General features: G+C 48.3%; 1 protein-coding gene across 1 annotated transcript in view; it reads left to right on the top strand.

Annotated features, from left to right (window-relative positions):
- The window catches only part of si:ch211-198m17.1 (protein HEG homolog 1), a 50,088-nt gene extending 29,485 nt beyond the window's left edge, over positions 1 to 20,603 (top strand). Inside the window, exons 2-12 of the mRNA XM_039739522.1 lie at positions 2,259 to 3,140; positions 6,084 to 6,200; positions 8,207 to 8,313; positions 10,727 to 10,785; positions 12,542 to 12,681; positions 12,824 to 12,958; positions 15,513 to 15,555; positions 15,734 to 15,771; positions 16,185 to 16,275; positions 18,097 to 18,274; positions 20,038 to 20,603. Coding sequence (XP_039595456.1) covers positions 2,259 to 3,140; positions 6,084 to 6,200; positions 8,207 to 8,313; positions 10,727 to 10,785; positions 12,542 to 12,681; positions 12,824 to 12,958; positions 15,513 to 15,555; positions 15,734 to 15,771; positions 16,185 to 16,275; positions 18,097 to 18,274; positions 20,038 to 20,175 — 1,928 coding nt within the window. The 3' untranslated portion in view covers positions 20,176 to 20,603. The remainder of the gene's footprint in view (positions 1 to 2,258; positions 3,141 to 6,083; positions 6,201 to 8,206; positions 8,314 to 10,726; positions 10,786 to 12,541; positions 12,682 to 12,823; positions 12,959 to 15,512; positions 15,556 to 15,733; positions 15,772 to 16,184; positions 16,276 to 18,096; positions 18,275 to 20,037) is intronic.
- The last annotated feature ends 2,556 nt before the right edge of the window (positions 20,604 to 23,159 follow it).

The raw sequence follows: 23,159 nt of genomic DNA, 5'->3' as shown, positions 1-23,159 counted from the left end.
TGAACGGCTTCATCAATGGTGTTGGCATTTCCACCGTCTGAAGTCGTCCTAGTAATCGAGTTGCTATGCCAACCCTTCGCTGCTGTGGTCCTTCACTCCTTGGTTGTGATTATTGTGGGTTGGCCCAAGTGAGCTGGTCATGTGATTGGGCGGGTGGGTGGCCAATCACGTCACAGGCTCACCCTCTGTGACCCAGAGAGAGCGGCCCACTTGTAGCAGTCCTGGCACCTGGCAGGATGGACGCCTTGATCATTAAGGTGTGGCTCGTCTATGGGCCTGTGGATGGTGCTGCTCACCCCAGATGTTAGAAGGTCCACCATTTTCGCTTGATGTCCCCTTTGGGACTGTTATGTCCGTGAGTAGTCGAGAGTTTTGAGAGAGTGGCGCCCAGGAGATGGACATAAGCCAATAGAAAGGGTCAAAGTGGGGGAGATTAGAAGGAAGAGCATCACTGGGGGGGAAAAAAATGAGAACCGGCCAGAAAATGGACGACGATTGAGAGGCAAAATATGTGCAAGATAAGAGAATGAAAGAGCAAAATGAGAAAAGGCTTTTAAATCTCTACCTTGAATGTGGGGGGCCATCCATCTTGGACTTTTTAACCTGCTGTGATGTCATCAAAGGCCACACCCCCTGCAGGGAGTGCGTTTTGTCTTCATTTTTACGTTGTTCTCAAAACGAGAAGGAATCGCAACAAAGCGGTGACTTGGAAACAAACCAAAGTGAGTGTCGGATCCCAGGAATTGACACTGGAAAATTTGGAAGTTTATCGGCCCTTGTTAGGACTGGTGGGTTTCTTTCTCTTCCCTTCTGTCCGTCTGTCTGTCTGTCTGTAACTAGTGTTGAGCAAACAGATTTGCACAAAGCTGAATTTGCTGCAAACTTCCGAATTTCGATTTAGCAAAAATTCATTCATGGCATAAATTGTTTCACGTCGAGCCGTTGATGCGAACAGAAAGGCGCTCGGTCCAGTCTGGAAGCCTTCGTATGTGCGTGTTCTGCACGTGCCCACTAGAGAGCTTCACCACGCTGGTTTTCTGTCACATGTAGCCATTTTAATTGAATGGCCAGACGTGTCCTGGTAGTCCGATCCCCACTTTGCCACTTGGGATGACGACCTTGGCAACTGCCATCCTAAAGACGAATCGGAGACCGAAGAGCAACTCAACGAAACGGGAATAGGAGGTTGCTAGGTAACTGGGGGCAGCGGCTTGCCATGTATTCAGTTTTCCTGTGGGCGATGGGGTGCCTTGGGGTGTATCGGCGTCTCTTTATTACAAAGCACTCCGCCGCCGTGACGTGAACGAAAGGCAGAAACGGAACTGATTTGATGGGTATGCGACCGGTTAAATGCGTTAGGCAGCTACGGGTGGGTGGCTGGCAAACAAGCGAGTGTGGAAGTGCGAACGAGGCTTTAGATGCTGTCATTAGAATGAACCAGAGACCAGCCACCCGTGTATTATGCCCTGGCTGCAATTGGGTAAATTGTTGTGAGGAGTTCAGCAGTCAGAGTCCAAAACGACGGATTCAAGGCTGTAAAGATGGCGGCTTTAAATATGAAGTGGCGTCGTCATTGGCACTGGGACCGTGCAGGATTTTCCATGGATGGTCTGCAGACAATGGAGAAAGTCCGTGCACTTCGCCACCCCCTGGTCTGACGTGGAGCTGCATTTATTCATGGCCCTTTAGCTGCCTGCCAATCGCACGTGTGCCCACACCCAGGTTCTTTGTTTTCTCACCCAAGATAAGCTCAAAACCCTCAAACTGTTTAGGGGGATTCCTCTTTCACAATCATCGAATTGCCTGCAAAATTTTATGCTGGTTGCATGCGTCTGTGTTTCGCTTATCACTGGTGCCCAGCCTAGCATCAGTGGGCACCAAATTGGGAACCACCCCAGCGCACTGGTCCTGATGTGACGGAGCCTCACCAGTTGAGTTATCTGGCCATCTTTAGACCGTGGGTGGTAACTGGGGCACTCCTGGAGGAAAGGGCATGTCGGCGTAGCGAGGACAAGCACAGTTCACGATGAACAAAAACCAGGGTCCAAGTCCTGCCATCCGCTGCTTTTCCATGCCCATTCTTAATGCAGGGCAACTAAAATTGCAGGGATGAAGGGGGCTGCTGGGGAAGGGACATAGAAATCTGATGTGTGGATGGGCTTTGAAGACTTGGCAGCTGCATGGACCGTAAAAGAGTGTGAGTGGAGTCTAAGAATATTGATTTGAATTATCGACTGATTTATTGATTTGTTTGACAGGTTCTGATGGTCCCCCTCCGTCAAATTCAGCCCTGGCGGAGACGTCCACAAGTGTGAGCTCATCGAGGCCTACGACACATCCTTCCACATTCACAACCGCCACTAGTCTTTCTATTGCAAAAACAAGTCCATCGCCCTCCATGGAGACCACAAGCCCTAAGACACCAGCAGAGGACCATACAACTGCAAGTGTGAGCCCATCAACGTCCACCATGGTGACCACCAGCACTAAGAAACCAGCAGAGGACCATACAACTGCAAGTGTGAGCTCATCAATGTCCACCATGGAGACCACCAGCACTAAGAAACCAGCAGAGGACCATACAACTGCAAGTGTGAGCCCATCAATGTCCACCATGGAGACCACCAGCACTAAGGCACCAGCAGAGGACCATACAACTGCAAGTGTGAGCCCATCAACGTCCATCATGGAGACCACCAGCACTAAGAAACCAGCAGAGGACCATACAACTGCAAGTGTGAGCCCATCAACGTCCATCATGGAGACCACCAGCTCTAAGACACCAGCAGAGGACCATACAACTGCAAGTGTGAGCCCATCAACGTCCATCATGGAGACCACCAGCTCTAAGACACCAGCAGAGGACCATACAACTGCAAGTGTGAGCCCATCAATGTCCACCATGGAGACCACCAGCACTAAGAAACCAGCAGAGGACCAGACAACTGCAAGTGTGAACCCATCAACGTCCACCTTGGAGACCACCAGCACTAAGAAACCAGCAGAGGACAGTTCTAGTACAAGTCCACCAACATCTAATGTTACAAACGCACCAGCAGTGACTACAGTTGCGAGACCAACGACTTCAACACCGGGAAATACAAAGACCACTTTAACGACATCCACGAGCTCCTTTGCCAGTAAGTGCCGCTGCGTTGAGCGAATGCTTTGGGAATGTGGCTTTATATAGCGCCTTCACATTTTAGACGTTTCGTTACAATGAACTGAAACGATTGTAGCACAAAGCATCACAACACTCGATACCCCCAGAATGACCAACTGAAGATGGGATTTTAGGAATTTTTGAAAATTTTATATATAATATAAAAAAAAAAACCCTGTAATATCCCATTGACCTAAATCTGCAGACCCTTTTATTCCAGACTGGGGTCTTCTGAGGTCTGACCCAACAAGCTTGACACCCTTGGATTTGGGGAGTTTCTGTTATTCCTCTCTGCAGATCCTCTCAGGCTCTGTCAGGTTGGATGGAGACCACCAGTGGACAGCTAGCATTGGGTCTCTCCAGAGGTGTTCAAGTCTAGGTTCTGGCTGGGCCACTCGGGGACAGTCATGGAGGTGTCACTAAGCCACTCCTGTGTTCTTGCTCTCTCCTGATGGAGTGAATCTTTGGGCCCATTCTGAGGTCCTGGGTACTCAGGGCAGGCTTTCATTAAAGGTCTCTCTATCTCTATATATCTCTCTCTATACACACACACTTTGGTCCATTCAGCTTTCCCTTGTCCCTGATGCTGCCACTGCCATGCTGCCCCTTTGAAGTGACCTTGCACAGGTCATGAGTGGTACCTGCTTTCTTCCAGATGTGACACTTAGAAACAAGACTCTCCAGTCTGATTAATCCAAGATGAGACTGTTTGGCCTCAATTCTAACAGGCTGAGGGTCCTTTAAGCGTCTCTCTGCAAACTCCACTTGGGTTTTCTGGTGTCCCCTGGCCACTTTGTCATAAAGGCCAGATTAGTGGAGTGTTGCAGTGGTGGGTGTCCTCCTGGAAGTTTCCATCTTCTCCCCACAGGTTCTCTAGAGTTCAGAGTGACCATCTGCTTCTCGGTCATCTCTCTTCCCAAAGCCCTTCTCCCATGACTGATCAATTTGGTCAGGTGGCCACTCTAATAAGGTCACCTGTCTTACCCCAAGGCCCTTCTCCACAGGTAGAGTGGTGATTGTTCCAAACGTCTTCCATTTGAGAGTTTTGGAGGCCACTGTGATCTTCAGAGCCTTCCATGTTGCAGTGCTTTCTTCTTGTTGCCCACCCCAGATCTGTGCTTTGACACCCTCCTGTCTCTAAGCTAGGCAGGCGAGTCCTGTGACCTGTTGGCTTGGTCATTGTCACCTGTGGGGACTCTCCACAGACGGGTATGTGCGCCTTTCCTAATCAGTCCAATCAAATAAATGGTGGGCTCCAAACAAGGTGATAAATAGAATGGGAAGCACCTGAGCCCAAGTGAAGGGTCCGAATACTCATGTCAGAGAGAGAGATGTCAGGTTTGTTTTATTTTAAATTAGCAAAAAGGTCTCACATTCTGCTGTTTGTTTTGGCATTCTGGGGTGTGAAGATTTGCTTGATCGTTGGGTAGGATGAATTAAAATGAGTTGGGGAGAAGCAATGGGACAAAAGTCCCAAAAGGGACTGAAGATTGTGTAATGGCACCTTATGGTGGGACGGGGTGTGTGTGTGTTCACCATGTGATGGACTGGCGCCCCCTACAGGGATTGTTTCTGCCTTGTGCCCAATGGACTACCGCTGCTCCTCGACACTACTAAGGAGAAGTATGAATGGATGGAGGGGGGTGTGTGTCTATGATGGGGGTACCCAAAAAGTCCTGTAGTATGTATTTATTTATTTACTTACAACTTTCAGATATTCCCTTTTACCCATTGTCCACATCCTCTCCTTGAGATGCACTTGTCCCAGGGCTGTTCCCACTAACGTTTCCTACAATTTTCGTTTTTTTCTTCTTTGGCGTCCGTGTCCAGAGCCGCCTCTGATTTTTCATTTCCTTCCACTGGATTTCTAACACGGTGACAAAACGTCTTCCCTTCAATTGCAATTCTAGTTGTGGGAGCCCCAAAAAAAAAAGTCGCAGGTCATGAGACCCAACAGCCACAGCGCGGTGTGTGCGGGTGAGCCATCTGTTGGAGTGCAAGATGCAGTTTTGTGTGAGCTGAACAGGTGTGGTGGTGAAGTCGTGTGTCGATGCTTTCCCACAGATACCTCCGCAGTTCGGTGTAATGTTGCAGATGAAGCCTCTGGGAACAACGCCAACCAATCCTAGTCTTGATGTTCGATTTGGCCAGATGTGCTTTTTTTCCCTCCCAGCTTGGCGGAACAGAAAAATCGGTGAAGTCGTGTGCACAACTGCAGAAGAAACGTCACAAATACCCCATTTGATCAAATCGGCCTGGTGCCGCTCGGCGGACTGATTAACGAGACTGCAGGCCTGCGATAGCAGCCAATATATAATCGAACTCCAGCCTGCTCCCGTGCTATTGACTGATTCCAGAAATGTTTGGGCCCCCCCCTCATCTCCCTGTCTGTGAGTGTCGGAAGTGCTGGAGTCCCAGCTGGGGTGGAGGACAAGTCTGCACTTGGATTGAAGGCCAAAATGGAAGGAGTGCAAGAATGGAGGCACAACCTGGCTGGGAAGATCAGACGTTTCTGTTCTAGTTGGGAGGAGCAATTCATGGACGGTCAGGGGATGAGCAGCTTGTAGAATCCAGTTGTCCCCTGCACTTCCTGTAGTTGTTCCTCCTGACTTGGGGAAATCACATCTTGCCGGCTGAGTTTTATCTTCCTTCTTGTGTTCCTCCCATTTTGGCTTCCCTGCCAGGTAGAGATGGTCCTCAACCTCCGTACACCACCCTCTCCGTGTGTGTGTGTGTGTGTGTGTGCGCACCCAAGTATCGTAAGCTGGCATCTGTCATTTCAGCAGCTCCACTCTTATTCAGCATTACTGTCTGTGGTGCGCCACCTGTTGGAATGTGTTTTGTAAGGAATGTAATACAGCAATGCAGTTTCTTTTTATTTATTTATTTTTATTTTTTTCCCCTCCATCTTCCATTCCAGACAAGTGCACCCCTGGCGCGTGTCCTACCGGCAGCAACTGCGTCGAGCTCTTCAATAACTTCACCTGCCAGTGTCCCCAAGGCTTTTACTACAACTCCGCCTCAGGCTGCTTTCAAGGTTTGTGCTCATTCTTTATATCCCCAAGGGTGGCCGTCTCGCGTCTCTCCTACGGAATTTGGTTTATAAAGTCAGAAGGGTCTTTGATAGCCACTCAAAGGGTAATGCTAGAGGTGTCGTTTAAATCTGGCGCCATATCCCAAAATGCGTTTGGATTTTATGTTCCATCACGTCTCTTTTTGTAATGTCTCCACAAAGATGCAGAGGTGTGAGGCACCTGAATGTTCAAATGAGCCGTTTGTGAATGCCAGATGGTTTTTTTTTTTTGTTAAAATGTCGGCTTTCTTTTTGATTGCCAAGTGCTTTTATGACTCTAAAGATCACCAAAATGGGCATAGTGGCCCACCTAGGTGTAGGTCGTCGGCTGCACCCGGTCAAGAAGTGCTCTCGTCTGCTGACCGCTTGCTGACCACGTACTCACTCCATGTTTGCAAGTGATTTGGAGTTTTAATCCGTTTTTTTATTTATAATTCTTCTAAAGGCCCTCCTTGCCCATTCAGATGTTTGAAATGGCCCACTGCTGATGTCCTCCTTGTGGTGGTCTTGTTCAGCTGCTCACTTTGTGTTGACTCTGATTGGTGGTGACACATTTTATTTATATAGCGCCTTTCCCACGTTGCCCTCCTTCAAATACTGAGGGGGACATGTAGGTATCCACCCCGGTGGCCCAGATTGACACTAAAAGTCAAGTCCGTAGTAATGTGGGCTCCTCTCTTCAGGAATTAACGGGCAAAGTGGCAGTGGAGGGCACTCCTTGAGTGACTCCCCCAAACTCCAAAGCTTATTTTAGAATTCCATTGTAACTGTAAACCCAATTGTCGGGCACATCATGGGACTGAACGTTCTTCTGGTGTGTCCATAACTGAAGGTTTTACCAGTGATCCCCATGTTGGCTGCACTGCATGGTCAATGCTGGCTTTGGTTCATTTCTGTCATCCATCTTTGGGCAGCAGGTGGGCACCATTTGGGGTTGAAATGCCATGCTTGGTCATTCTCATGTTGGAGTTTTCCTCCAGCTATTCTGATTTTGTGATTTTGTAGATGTTTCACCATCTGGGTGAGTGGACCTTGTAATGAACTGCCACCACATCTCGGGAGGATTCCTGCCTTAGAGCGTTTACAAAGATAGTAACGAGAAGAAGCCATTCAGCCCAACGAGTTCGCCTACCCTATTCACCGAGAGAGAACGTCAAGTCGAGATCTGAAGCTCCCTCAAGTCCTCCACCATGCCACTTGGTCACTTTCTATTTGTGCCACATGGCACTGGCCATTGGCTGTTGTGGCTTGGTCAGCCATACTCCTTTAACAAGCTCTGTGGTCCATACTGAACTTGACCTCCATCTTCTAGCTTATCTGGCATGTTAATCCAAGCTGGCATACAAGTGGTGTGTCCTGGACACACTTAGACAATGCTGGCACTCTTCACTTATGGTGCCCAAAGGACAGAATGTGAAGTGGAATGGGGGCGGCCTGGTGCTCTCCAAGGAGCCCATATGTGTGGCACCATAATGGCTGAGGCTGCTGCCTCTCACGGTTGCCACCCCCTTGTGGATCTGCTTGTCATGATGTCCAGATCCCGTAACCCCTCAAGCCGAGTGTGGGTATTAATAATCCAGTGTTGGCATGGAGCTGATTGACACCCTCGGGTCCTTAAATGACAAAGCAAGAAGCTTCACTATGTGAGATTTTCACTCCTGAAAGGTTTGATTAGGATGAGAAGTCCAGCGGTGACCCTTCATACTCCTCACTCCAATAAACCCCCAGTTGCCCTTCCCAGTTTGCCACCCAGCATTTCATGTGTGGCTCTTCACCAAAATCCCATCACAAATCTTCAGAAGGTCACAACGGGGAGGTCACTCCTGCTGGCTTGATGGCACAGCCGTAACCAAGGCATTCACGTTGACTGGGAGGTCTGGGTGGGAACGGCGGTGACTTGTTGGCCATCTGAAGGCTTCATTTGTTTAACGTCTGGTGTTCAAATATTTTTTTTTTTTGCCCCCCCCCAGTGAAGACCTTTCCTGGCACTCTGCACATCAACAGCAGTTTCACCTCAGACATGGCCATCAGCACCAGTCAGAGTTTTCTGGAAACTTCAAGTAAAATTGTGTCCGAGGTAAGAGTTGAAAGTTTAGAAATGGCTGCTACTGTGATGCCCTTTCATTTGATATTTAAAGTGCGGGAGCAACAGGTTTGAACTGGGAGGGGGGCGAGCGCATTACTGGGACCCCCTCGCGCTCCAACCCCCACAGATGATGGGGGGTCTCTGATTGATTGTGGTGGATGGTTTCTTGATTGATTGGGCTGTGGGTTTATGAGCCCACCGTCTGTGTGGGACTCCCTTGGGCTCTGCCCACAGCTGTGCCATCTCTAATGGCTGCTATTGCAGACTCGCCTTGAGACCTTAAGGATGTTAGAACAATTTGACGATGGCGGACCACCAAAGAGCTCACCGATGATAGTCGCTGAATTGTTCCCAAAGTCACATCAAGTTGAATGTCCCCAAAGCCCTACTTCTCCACTATGTCACTTGGTCCCTCATTCCAAGGGTCTGTGTAAAGAAAAAAACGAGCGTCAGGAGAGCAAACGCCAAGCCGTGAAGTCGAAGGAGTCGCCTGCAGCACTGAGTGGGTGTCAAGGCAAAGATCTGGGGAAGGCTGCAGCAGAAGAGAAGGTCACCGTCATTAAATGGAGAACGTTTGGGACGATGGCGGCTCTTCATGGAGCTGAGCAATCTGGGCAGAAGAGAGGTGACCGAGAGCCCAGGCGGCCCTCTGCTTTAGCTTCAGGGAGACGCTGGTGATGCGCACTGCAACACTTCACTGACGGAGGGGGCCAGGTGGCACATGGAAGCCCACCTGGAGTTGGCAAAAGGGCATCTTAAGGACTCCCAGATGGTGAGAAATAAGATTCTGCAATCTGATGAAGCCAAGATATTGGCACCATGTGTGGAAGAAACCACGCGCCGCTCATCTGGGGTGCAGCGACGTCCCTACAGTGAAATGCGGTGGTGGTGGCACAGCACTGAGATGTCCTTAAACCTTACATACCAGTCGGCTCAAACTGGACCCATTTTGACATTTGACCGCTAAATGTCCATCTTTTTGGTGTCTCTTCCTAAAGTGACCAAGATTATAAGAGATATTTTTTCTTAAATAAATTATATTGTTGTGCAAGTGCTACAAATATTTGTACATCGAGGCTGTTGCGGGTCAGATTTGACCCGTTATCAATTGAGATGGATTTTAAGATCTCCGTGTGTGTGTGTGGATTAAATTAAGGAAAAATTGGTGGTTTTAGGGAATCTTAAACGTGTGTTTTTTTTTTATGGGATGGTGGTGATAGTTTGGGGGTCCCTTGACACTGTGGAGCGAACTGTCTGTGGTCCTGGCACATTCACCCAGGTTCCCACAGAGACGGGCACCCACTGCTCTTGAAATAGTAAAACAGCATAGGAGTGGAACATCAAGTATGGCGCACATGAGGACCAGTGGTGGCCTTGACACAAATTAAATGTAATAAAAAAATCTTAATAAACAAATTTAGAATGCATTTATTCTGAGCTAACCAGGTTTAAAAATGGAGGTCATAAGGGGGTTCATATTGCATATTCCAGTCATAATTGGAATGTAAGTACAGTATATACTGGGGAGCCCCAGAGAGAGAACGAGGCATGAGTGTTGTGTTCGAGGTGACAGAAGGGCGTGACGTGTGACAACGTCGTCACCTCTCGTGTGCTCGGTAGTATTGAATGAAAACCCAAGACAGACATGTTTGATTAACACGTGGATTTTAATTTGAAATGTGTGTCGCACACAAAAATATTGGCGCTGCCCCAGTCTGATCCAGACTTGAGCACTTCTGCCAATAGTGCCATCCCAAATTAAAATTTACTGCTGTTGGGTGGATCTCGATATCATCAAAAATCTGAAAATGTGCAAAAAATCTTGGGGCGGGCGCGCACCACAAAAATTAATATGAATAAAATGAGGCACACATGGGGTGGGGAAAGGCTGGGAGAAACCCCGAATCAAGGATGGATCCTCCATTTCTTCCCGTCAGACAGGCTACTGATGCGTCCTAAAGAGATGTGGAGTTCTTATTAGGAGGGAGTCCAGCCTGACCCGGCCAATCCTGTGGGGGCATGAAATGTGAACATGGCCAGCATTATAGCCTCCCACCCCCCGGCAAAGCAGTGCACCGAGACCCCCTACCTACCCAACCACTCATCAAGCAACAACATAGTGATTAGCATCGGACCCCCGGGCAGCTGCCCAGCATGCCCATGCATTAAGATGGCCCTGAATGTGAATCAGTAGGTAAGGGGTAATGAAGACCCGCTCAGAGGGCTCCGGACCTCCGCCTGGGCTGATGACCCCTGAATCCACAGTACAAGCTGGAGAAGGAACTGGGGTGACATTGGGAGGAGGGGGGGGTTAGAGTACAGGCTGTGTGACTGTGACACTGCATGCTGGACAAGGCCATCCACAGTGGCCACAGGGACATAACCTTCTTCTTGTTCTTTTCAGTTGAAGAAGATCCTTCAAGGGACAAATGGCTACATAAGTTCCAGCGTCCTCCAACTCCAGTGAGTACGGCCGCTCTCCGTTTTTATGAATGATTTGTCGTGGTTTGGGGTCTTCCTCTGTCACGTAGCCCACCTTCCGACTGCTTCCAAAGCACATTTTCTCCCAACGAGGAATTGGAATCCTTGTAGCATAAAAGCGTTCACCACCATCACACACTTTTGTTTCGGGTGCTCCAGAGGAAGAGAGAACCGCGACTTACCTGGGAGTAAAGCGTCTTCTGTTCTCGTAGACCACAGGGCTGTCATTGGAGTGGGATGAAAGGGGACCCGCAAACAAACACTTCATCCATCCCCCTGTGGCCCACATGTTCCTCGTTTCTCCATATCACGTGTCCATGCGCTGTCTTTCCCACTTTTGTTGATCCTAACTCTCTACACATCTTCTCCTTACCACCATCTTCAAAGCCTCGCCTCATAACCTTCATCTTAATTCTCCCACAATACTCCTGATACCCTCATCCAGTCGTTCCTCCCCCACTGCACCCTGAGGGTCCTCTCTCTGCCCCTAACTGTCCATCTTGTTCTTACCACTCATCTCAGATCTGCTCCGCTTGCTCTTCCTGCTGGCTCACTTCTGATTCCTGATCTTCCATCTTATTCCTAGTAATCTTCACTCCTCCATTCTTCTGACTCCCTCGTTTCTGGTGGTACACAACACCATGTCCCCTGCACGAGGCCGTTTTTTGATCCCACCACTCAACAGATCCATAACCAGGTCAAGGACTTCAAGAAGACTCCTGGTGCAGACCTCTTCTAACTGGGGGTCTTCTTGATACCCCAGCACTGCTTTTAGACGAGGACTTTTATTGGTCCCCAAGTCCTCCCCATCCCCTCACACTTCTCTGGTGCACCTCCAGACCTTTTGATGTGGCCGCCCATCACAAGCCTTCTCCAAATCAATCCCCTTGCCAACTGCCCACCTTTCTGTTCTCGTCAAAACTTCTCAAAGTTGGCATCAGTTGTTCCTCTCCCTGGCATATAAAACCATACGCCACCCCTCCATGGTGGTCTCTTCCCTAAGTCTTTTCTCCATTTTCGTTGTGCATTGCCCTGATTGTCTCCCTTATCCTTACAAGTGGCTGGCAGCACCTCACACTTTTCCTCCAATTGACCAGTAAAAGCCGAGTAAAATCCCCCTTGGCAGACTTTGTCAGGTTCCAGAACATTCTGAAGAATTTCAGGATGTGCACAGGCCAATGGGGGTAACAGAAACCTTCCCATGATCTCAGATAGCCAATTGCAATGCCAACTCCTGAGAGCTTTCAGTCTAAAAGCAACAGTGCCACCTGCTGGTACTGCAGGGTTAGTGCCTTCTGCACGGGACGCGTTTCAGCACCGGAGCTGTTCAGGGGTGGCGGCGCTTTGGCTGCTGATCTTTTGGGACACTTTGATGGGACAAATCCGGGGGCTGCTTTTAGTCCAATGGCGGTGGTGATGAGTTTTGGACACAGAATTCAGTTGTGACCAACTGTGGGCTGAATGACGGACCTCCAACTCACACGGCACATTTTTTACACACACACACACTAAACTGCACAGCGACCCACAATGAACTCCATTGGTTGAACATTTTACTTCTCGTGCAGCTGCTCTTCTTTCTTTTTCGTGACGGTTCTGTTCTTGTTTGATTGGCCCAGTAGTGCAGTGGTGGCCAATTGCTGTCCTCTTACTTTTCTAAGAACTTCCTCCAATCGAAAGCCCGGCAGCTAATGAAGTGTTGACTCGATTGTTTGCTCTTTTTTGATTTTCCTCTTAGACCAGGGAGCATCTTGGCGACAGTCGACAACGTCTACCAAGTCACCTCCAACATAAATAGCACCTTCATCACAGGCAAAATCTCCAATTTAATCGAAACCTGCACGTCGTGTGGCATCCTGGACAGGGCGACCTTCTCGGGTAAGTCGGGACATTTAAGGGACAGCGTAACAGCTGCTGTTTTTTTAAAGGACTGGTGAGTGTGGGAAGGGACAGCGAATGTCCTCTCTGGAGGTGGCTTGCCTGTCGTTTTTAATCCGTTTTTTTTATTTTTGGTCCCTAGCAAAACCTGCATGTGCCGTGTCAAATGGTGGCTGTGACTCCTCGTCAACTGTGTGTTCTGCAAAGGATGGTACCATCACCTGCACCTGCAAAGAGGGCTTTGTGGCAACCGTGTACAGCACCAGGCAGTGTGTGGGTAGGTGGCCGTCACCAGTGACCGTCGGCTTGGCCCGCTTTGGCGGTTGGCATTTAATGTGCTGGTTCTTATTTGCTCAAACTGTACGCATTGCATTGCTTGAGATGTTTGGCAAGTTTCCTTGGATGATGGTGCCCACTAAATCGATTATCGATAACCACTGCCATTTAGAAAGGCGGCCTGCTTTCTTATTTGGGACTCGGAAGTGAAGTGGGATTCAGTGCTGGAAGCCTAATGGAGGATTCGAGAGCATTAAATTGATGATGACTCCGCTGTGTGGTATTTTAAATGGAGGCCATTTAGGAATCCACCACCGCTGTGCTCGTACCCTGATTAACATCAGGGTGATGATGAGTTCTGTCGAGGGCATCAGTCTGGTCCTGAGATCTGCTGATACCTCCGCAGCACGGCCTACCGATGTGAGAAGAGTGTGTATGTGAACGGGCTGAAATCGGAGTAATCCACGCAGACCTCGGCATTAACGATTGCAGTGCGCCATCTGTTGGAATGTATCTAGTAATAAAGTGCATTGCATTCACTATTCCAGCGTACGGCACATCACAAACATTTGCATTAATAAAATTCATTTCTAGAAGTGTTTGTGATGCATCATCTGTTGGAATGACAAATGCAATGCACATCTGCTGTATGACACTGCTTTTACAAATCTCTGGCAATGTTTGATGCGCCATCTGTTGGAATGTATTCAGCAATGAAATGCCTTGCATCTGTTATTGCAACAGGTGGCACATTACAAATTTGTATTAAATAAAATTCGTTTCTAGAGGTGTTTGCACCATCTGCTGGAATGACAAATGCAATGTGCATCTGTTATATGCCATTTGATAGATTTGTAAAAGCAGTGTCAATGTTTGATGCGCCATCTGTTGGAATGACAGTCATAGCAAATGGATGGACGTCTGATGCACGTCCTTTTATAATATATATATGTGTGTGTGTGTGTGAGTGTACAGATATAAAAACTGTAGAGTGTGTGTGTACACTGCTGTAGCTGCCATCTCCTTGAACCCGAGACCGTTGATAACCCTGACCAAGATGAGCCAGTCAATGAGGACATTTAATCAACCAAGATTGGGGTGTAAAAATGCAAACGTGCTTTAATTTTCAACAAGTGTCCCAAGGCAGTCCTAACTGTCTTCCCTCAATAAATACGTCCATAAACGTGCATTCCTTAACCATCCATGAAAAAGTTCAAGAAATAAAATCCCAAAATCCCCCAGGGAGCGCAGCGGTCCTGTCCATTTTTGAAAAGCGATCCTCCGATGACCGAGCCCCTCGTGTACTTCGCCTCCTCTGTGTCTAAGAGGGATTTTAGCGTCTCGATGTTCACTCCGTCCTTGAACTCGTGATTGCATGTGACTGTCCTCGATCTTCACCATGTCCATCCCGCTCCCCATCAAGCAGGCACCCCCTTCATCATGGAACTCGGACCCCTGGACTCGCCTTCTGTCACCTCTCATCATTATCCATACTATGACCTAAAGTCTGTAATTTCTTCAAACCAAACACCACCCAATCCTACAGTCAGCAGAATGGGACCCACCTTCTATTCCAACAGATGGCGCATCACACATTGCCACTGCTTTTACAAATCTCATCACTTTCTATGAGGAGACCACCGCACTCGCAGGGCAGACCCTTTCTGTGTCTCCCTTCCCTTTTATCACTTCTTAATCGCGACCATCTTCTCCTGTTGTTCTGCTCTCTCCTCCCCATCTAACTACCTCAGGGTCCTTTTAACTATTTGGTGGGTGCGGGTGCCATTAATTTGTGCCCCCACCAAGTGTCGACGGGTAAACTGGCTGAACTGATTGCGTCGGCACGTGAATGCAAATTTGCCATTTTCTTCATTAAATACGTGGGGGGACACAACTACTTGACCACACACACACCCACTGGGCCTAAAAATGGCCCCCTGCCACGGACCCCTATGAGCCTCCCCACATTCTGTATATGATTTCATGTGCTTTTCTGGTCCTGGCTCTTCCACTGGCACACATTCAGAGCTGTGCCACCGTGAGCTCAGCACTTCTGCAGGTTCACTCGATTTCTTTTTTATTTTTTATTTAACCTCGTGATGTCCAGTCCCCTTCTCTCTAATTCTGCCCACTTTATGCTGGTGTCACCTTGTCCTTATTGTCCCAGTTGCTGTCTGGACTACCCGGCTCCTCGTCTTCACTCCCATCTTTGTTTTTGTCCCTTTTATATTAGCGGGGCCTTTGCCTGCAGCTTTGTATTCATTTTATTTTTCTACACTGGGGGGCGCCACTGAGATTTTGGCATGTGGGGAACCCCACCACTACCACCCCCCACTGGACAGGCTTGGATGAATTTCTGTGTTTTGCAATATGGGCACCGCTTAATTATTCATTGACGGCCTTGAGGGTCTGCACACCCCCTTAAAAATTCATGTTGACGTGGCAGGGTACATATGGCGTGTGGCTTCTGGGCCGCTTGCTGAAGCGAGACGCCGCCAAGTTCTTTTTCACTTGTAATGCTTGCTGACGTTTTTCTATTTTCCGTTTTTTGGCAGCTTGTGAAAGTGGGATGAAGGTGGAGAACGGCAGCTGCGTCCCGTAAGTTTCTGCTGTTTTTCTGCGGCCACGTGATGGCGGAGCCCTCTTTTGAAGTCTTCAGTGGGCCCTGGGATTTTTCTCCTCATCTCTGCCATTGTGATGCCGCGCCATGCGGGTCTGAATGCTCTTAATGGAGGTCCAACCTGGCGACTGACGCTGCTTTTGTTTTTCGTTGCAGGTGCCCCTTTGGCTACAGAGGCTTCAACTGCAATGAATGTGAGTAGCGCCCCCCAGTAGCAGCCTTGTGAATGATGGTGGTCAGTGGGTACATGATGGCACCGTGGCTATCAGGGTTGGCGTAACGCACTGTGAGAATAAGCCTGCTCACCCCGCCTTCCCTGGAAGGCCACTTTAGATGAGTGGTGATCTCCGATTGGCTGACAGGCTATCAATGGCCAATATGGCACTAAAAGTGGCAACGACGCCAACAGTGTCTGCCATGCTTCTGCTTTTAGGTCCTCCAAAACTCAGCCGGCCAGGACCCCCTTTACGGCTGGTCACAAAGTAACTTTGTCTGTAGGCCAAAGACCCCCAAAGTTCAAGATGGTGGCCATGTGACCTTGTAGTGACGAATCGGTGTCTCTTATACTGCGTCCGTACTCAAATAGCGGTTTTCCTTTTCATTGCAGCTTATCTTCTGGCAGTGGTGGTCATTTCTTGTGTACTCGGTGGTGTGCTGCTCCTCATCCTGCTGGCGCTGATCATTTTCTGCTGTCATAGGTGAGTTGGGGGTTGGTGGTCTGCCACACTTCAGCCATTATAATGAATTGAAAAGGCCACCAAATCTGACGGGAGTCCGGGGGGTGTCCTAGAAATCCTCTTGTTCCCCCTGCATGGCCCCTCCATTCAGCTGTCCATTTAGGATCACGAGACATGAATGAGTTCCCATCGGGCGTGCTGTGTGTGACGCCAACGTAACGTGCAAGTGTGTGACTCGTCTACAGACGTGAGAGTAACGCAAAGTGAGAGCCAAAGGGAAAAACTAAAGAACGACCGTCAAAAACACACACACACGTCCACCATGATCACCATTGCTGGGCACAGAGAGGGGTGTATCTGTTATATAGCGCCTTTCTCTGTGTGTGCAGCACGTATCTGACACCAATAACAAAATCCAGACTCCTCCAGTTTATCATTTGTTACCATCCTGGTGACTGGAATATCGACATAAGCTCACACAAATTGTGATTTTGTTCAGATTTCTGCGGATTCTTTCCTGTTTTAACTTTCATGTATCTGATATCAAACATTAATCAACATTTTTTTTTTTTTTTGCTCAAGTTGTGTTCATTTGAGTATTTGTGGTGTGCTTTCAGCTAAGGAAATTTGCTATTTAAATTAAACCTAGAATTATTATTTATGTATTCATTTTAGTCCATTTGTATCGATCTCTTGTCTGTCTGTCATACAGCACCTTTCTTCTGTCTCTGTATCCATCTTAATAGACGGACAAGTCTGTCTTTCATCCCAACAGATGGAGCACCACAAACATTTATAGTAATAAAATTGTATTTGTCATTCCAACAGATGGAGCACCACAAACATTTATAGTAATAAAATTGTATTTGTCATTCCAACAGATGGTACATCACAAACATTTATAGTACTAAAACAAATTTGTCATTCCAACACTTGCATTAGCCCTGCTTTTGCGAATCTCCTACTAGCTGGATCCTCAATGTTTTCATGTGGCCTGCACTGTTCAAAGTGACAGCAGTGATGCCATTGGTCATAGTGGCTACCTGCTCAGATGCGGGCACTTTGTGCACACAGGAGGAGCTACAATGCCGTGAAGACCATAAGACTCCTGGTGCCTGTGTGTGTGTGTGTGTGTGTGCCATGTAGGTGTCGGCTCTTCCAGTCCATGACGGCCTGCAGCGTTGTGATTGCATATGTATGAGGTTCATTAGCATAGCCCATATATGGTGGTTTCAAGGTGGCCGCTGGGCGGGGTTTAAGGCGCAGTCACATGCACACATTTACGAGACAATTGACTTACAGTATAAGGATGAATTGCACAGAAATGTGCGTCCGCCAGGGTTTTGAAATTGGATTTTTTTATGTATGCATTTTCCTGTTTTTTGACACATCCATATTTTTGTGCTGGAGCCCATTCAAAGTTTTATATGTGAGACCCCCAGACATCAGAATTCATGTCTGTACTTTTTCCCTCAGTTTAGGGGAAAAAGCAAAAAGCTTTGAGTTCATAATGGCGGGTCTGGCATCACTGACCACATTATATAAATGTGTGGACGGCAAGCGAGTCCCGAGTTAGTGGGCTTGAGTGGTCTTCCCTCCATTTTGTGTGCCGTGGGCACAGGTGAAGGGATTCCTCATTGCAGAGTTCACAGCAGCCACTTTTCCATTAAAACTCCTTAGGCTGCTGCTGCTTTATAACTTCAGTTTGGCTCCGACCCTGTGCTTGGTGGGCTCGTAGGACCCTCCACAGCATGCCCAAGTTGTGCTGCATGCACTTTGTGACAATTCTTGGTCTCACCTCCGTCGTCCTTCTTCTTCTTCTTCTTTACATACAATGTGAAGGGCGAGGAGCAGCTCTTGGTACAGCAGCCCGTACTCCACAAACGAATACACGACGTGGCCCAAGCAGGAAGTGCCCAGGATTCCCCGCGTGACGACTCAGTGGGACCCCAACCACATGGAGATGGTGGAAAATGGCAGCACTCGCAATCTGGTGAACAAAGACAAGGAGAACGGAGAGGTAAGTGCTAAGCCATCTCTCTGGGGGGTTAAGAGAGCAAGGAAATGGGGGCGTAGGAAACTCCTCCAGTCGTTCGGTCCGCTTACCCCCAAAGTTGGTCCATCATCTCCGCCAGTAGTTTTGTTGAACCATTTCAAGGGTTTTCTGAGACTTGACTGCCGTCCTCGTACCAAGTGTTTTAATAGGAGGGCAGCAAGCGGCTGGGGAACAGGGGCATCTGTCCTGGGCTCTGGGCAGAGTTGGGGGCACCCAGGGTGGTCTGTGCAGAAATGAACTATTTCTGTAATGGCGTCCCACTATCCAGTGATTTGATGATGTTCTTGATGAAGATGAGCTGTGCCAGTTTTAAAAATCAGGTTTATTTATTTTGTTTCACGTATGAGTTTTCTGTTTTTTGGCATATATATATATATATATATATATATATATATATATATATATATATATATATATATATATATATATATATATATATATATATATATATATATATATAATATATATATATATATATATATATATATATTATATATATATATATATATAATATATATATATATATATATATATATATTTATTTTAATGCTTGAACCCATCCAAAGTTTTATAAACAAGACCCCCCGGAGATCAGAATTCATGTTTGTACTTTTCTCTCATTTCGGGCCGGGGGAAGCAAAGAAAGCTTTTAAAAATGATCAGACGCCCCTCAAATTTCTTAATGCCACATGTGGTGGACTTTGGTGTAAAAGTGACTGGTGCTCGGTGGTCTACCAAGAAAGACCAAACGGCCTTTGCCATCCTGGGCACCTTGAGTGGGAGCCGACCACATGGAGATGGTGGAAAATGGCAGCACTTGCCATCTGGTGAACAGATGAGGAGATCGGAGCGGTAAGTGCTAAGCCATCTCTCTGGGGGGTTAAGAGAGCTAGGAAATGGGGGCGTAGGAAGCTCCTCCAGTCGTTCGGTCCGCTTACCCCCAAAGTTGGTCCATCATCTCCTCCAGTAGTTTTGTTAAACCTTTTCAAGGTTTTTCTTTTCTGGGACTTGATTGCACAAGTAGTGCCATGGGAGGGCAGCAAACGGCTGTGAAACAGGGGCATCTGTCCTGGGCTCAGGGTGGGGGGTCACCCAGGGTGGTCTATTTCTGTAATGGCATCCCACTATCCAGTGATCTGATGATCATCTTGTTGAAGATGATGAGCTGGGCCATTTTTAAAAATGATCGGACACCCCTGAAATTTCTTAACGCCCGTGACACTTTAGAGGGGTGCACATTGCAGGGCACTGACTTTGGCGTAAAAGCGACTAAGAAAAAGACCAAAGCAGCCTTGCCATCCTGGGCCCCTCGAGTGGGAGATGACCACCTGCACCGACAGGATGTCGCTCCGCCCACCAACCGACTCTTCCGCCGGTATGACTTGGTCCCACCCAAAACCCCCACCCCATCCAATCCCATCCTGGGACAGATTGGCCTTTCCTCTCAGACAGGCTGCCTTCCTCTCTTCTAACCTCGTCAAGTGATGTACCCAAGTGGCAGCTGGCAGAGCAGGTCATACAAAGCTTGAGTGTTCAAAGCAGATCGGAGTCTCCAAGCTCCATTGACGCCATTTTTGTTGTCCTCTGATGTGCCCGAGCAACGCCCGCCTTATGCGGCTTCTCCCTTTAAAAATCAAAGTGCGTCCCCAAACTACTCCTATAGAGAGGGGTTCTTGCCAGTTGACCCCCCTTAAGCGCCTTTCATTCTCCCGTCTGATTCCTTGCAGGCCAACAAGACCTACGACGTCAGTCTGGACGACCTGAAGACCTTCAAGAACAAGAACCCGTCGCGCTACTCGTACCTGTGCCAGGGCCAGGAGAACCCCTACTTCGTCTCTGATGAGGAGAAGCAAAAGTCCAAGTGAAGAAGACCCCCCCCCTCACCCACCCCCAGGGTGCTAATATTTTTGATGCTTTTTAAAGAAAATAAGGATTTTGTAAATGATTGGTGGGGGGAAAAAAAATGAAAAATGCGCACTGGGATCGATTTGCCAAAATCTCAAGTAATTCGCTAAAGACGGGAGACGAATTCTCAACGTCGACTGGACAATCCAAGATGAGGGGGCAAGAGTTCTTTGTTAAAATATGCATATTTATATATATATATATATTTTTTTTTTTTCTCTTTTATAAATGTTAAAACTGTGATCTTGCGTGATCTTAAAAGGTTCCTCCTATGATTGTTTTTTTTTAAGAGACTCTTCATCTCATTTAAAATATTTTTTTTTAAATTAACAATTTGACTCCTTTTGAGGGCTGATGCTTTGGACGGAATGTGCACTGAATTTATAAGGGGGGCCGGGGCCGGGCGGGGGGGTTACACCCATGAAGGATGCGCTCGTTGACGTCGGTTTTAGTGTTTCGAAGTGTCCAGAGGGCTGGCTCCCTTCTTTGACAGATGGCGGGACGTGTGTGGGGGGGGCATGGGGGGGGCTTTTTTTTTTTGTTTTTTCAGACGGATGCACATTGTGAAGGCCTTATGGACGCTGCCTCCCAGATTTGGAAATTTGGGAGATTAGTTTTGGAAGCCGAGCCCTTTGTATTGTGTGTGACGTGACCGGAGCTTCCATACAGTCCATGGGGTTAAGGGGGCCCTCTTTGTGTGGTTGTTTCTTAATAGACTTTGGACTTCACTGCTGCAAGTGCCAAAATTGTTGTTATTCAATAAATGATTGTGTGTGAAGAATAAACTGCCATGTAAAAGAGCGGCGTCTCGGCGAGTCTTTTGTGTTCCCTAACTGGTTTATTACGTTTCGATTTCCTCCAATGAGAGACTCCGTTTCGTCCCTTCATTCATATTTGCCTCCACAGCACCAGCGCTTCATTTGAAACCCCCCCCTTCGCAGAGGGTGACGCGGCGGGCAGCTGGTAACTCCACACTACCCTCACGTAACCGATGGCGTCGCTGCTTATCCCACCGGAATATCGCGTTTACGTCGCTGGAGAGTTTTCACTCCGTGTCGCCCGTGAGAGAGTCCCTCGCAAAGCAGTCGACGTTCTCTCTGTGGATTGGACGAGGATCATCACACGTATGCGAGTGAAGCCGACGTCCCGTCGCACGACTTTGAGTCGAACTTCACTCTTAAGGGGCGGATGTCGACTTTTGTCAACAGGAGGGGTTGAGGGCGACAATCGGCTGTTAATGGCGACAAAACTCGCCGTCACGTCTCAGGCGTTCCCTCTCTGCTCGGAGGAATGTTAGACTCGTTGACTCGCCATCTAATCCTTGCGTGTGTGATGCGAGGCAAGATGGCATCGACATCTCATGATGGAGCGGAGCGAGTGCAGAAAAGAAGATACTCGGCCGACGATGTTTTGCGCATTATCGCCGAGTCGGGCTCTGATTTTTATTGAGAGCGATCAGGAGATATCGAGCCAAGAGAGTGAGGAACTGGCATCAGCCGATCGGACGCCAGCTGAGCGCATTCGTGCAGCCAACGCACCTACTGGACGGCCAGGTTCGCATGGGAGGAATGCCCAGACGTTGATCTGTCGGTGCCAAACTGGCTACCGGACTTCACAAGATGGCACGGCTTGTTGGACACGACGGGTTACCAGCCGCTGGACTAAAGGCTGCTCTCCCCTGATGCCGCGTCTCGGCTACTGTCAGACCAGACAAACGGGTATGCAGAGCAATTTTGTTGAATCGCGGGCTGCGCTTTCACCACATTCTGGTTTTTCAAAGTGGAAACCCACAACAAGAGACGCGATGAAGGGCTTTGGGGCAAATAGAGATGGGACTGGACTGGCGATATAACTTCAGGGAGCGTTGGTCCAAACGTGCTTTGTCACTTGGTGGCTTTGGACAGGTTATGCCGCATGATGATCGATAACGAGCTGCTGCTCCTGCAAAGTTGTGTTCACTTCTGTGATAACCAGAAGCAAATCCCAAGGGGTGAGCCGAGCTATAACCCCACGTATAAAGGTCAGGCCCTGCTTGACATCATGGGACCGACAGAGGATCTGATCAGCCTGGTCGTGATTTGTCTGTGGATGGATGAATAAAAGGGATGCCAAAATATGCCAGACAAGACCAAGGAGCTGGTGGTGGACTTTAGGAGGCTCAGGCCCCTCATGGACCCCGTGATCATCAGAGGTGACTGTGCAGACCTATAAATACCTGGGAGTGCAGCTGGATGATAAACTGGACTGGACTGTCAATACTGATGATCTGTGCAAGAGAGGACAGAGCCGACTATACTTCATTAGAAGGCTGGCGTCATTCAACATCTGCAATAAGATGCTGCAGATGTTCTACCAGATGGTTGTGGCGTGCGCCCTCTTCTACGTGGTGGTGTGCTGGGGAGGCAGCATAAAGAAGAGGGACAAACTGGTGAGGAAGGCAGGCTCTATTGTAGGCACGGAGCTGGACAGTTTGACATCCGTGGCAGAGGGACGGGCACCGAGCAGACTCCTGTCAGTCATGGAGAATCCACTGCATCCACTGAACAGGATCATCTCCAGACAGAGGAGCAGCTTCAGCGACAGACTGCTGTCACCATCCTGCTCCACTGACAGACTGAGGAGACCCCACACTATGCGACTCGGGGGGTAAACGTTAATATTACATAAAGTTATTGTCTGTTATACCTGCATTGTCATCACTCTTTAATATTGTTCTTTATTAATCCCAAGGGGAAATTCCCATACTCCAGCAGCAGCATACTGATAAAGAACAATATGAAATTAAAGAGGGACAACAATGTAGTGCAAGTTAAAAAATGCAAGGTGGCGAGTGCCAGGCAGGAATAACAGACAATACCTTTGTGTAATGTTAACATTTACCCCTCTGGGTGGAATTGAAGAGTCGCATAGTGTGGGGTCTCCTCAGTCTGTCGCTGAAGCTTCT

Source organism: Polypterus senegalus, chromosome 17 (genome assembly GCF_016835505.1).
Source record: "Polypterus senegalus isolate Bchr_013 chromosome 17, ASM1683550v1, whole genome shotgun sequence".
NCBI lineage: Eukaryota > Metazoa > Chordata > Cladistia > Polypteriformes > Polypteridae > Polypterus > Polypterus senegalus.
The sequence above is the reverse complement of the archived record's forward strand: the minus strand, read 5'-3'. Positions and strand labels throughout refer to the sequence as shown.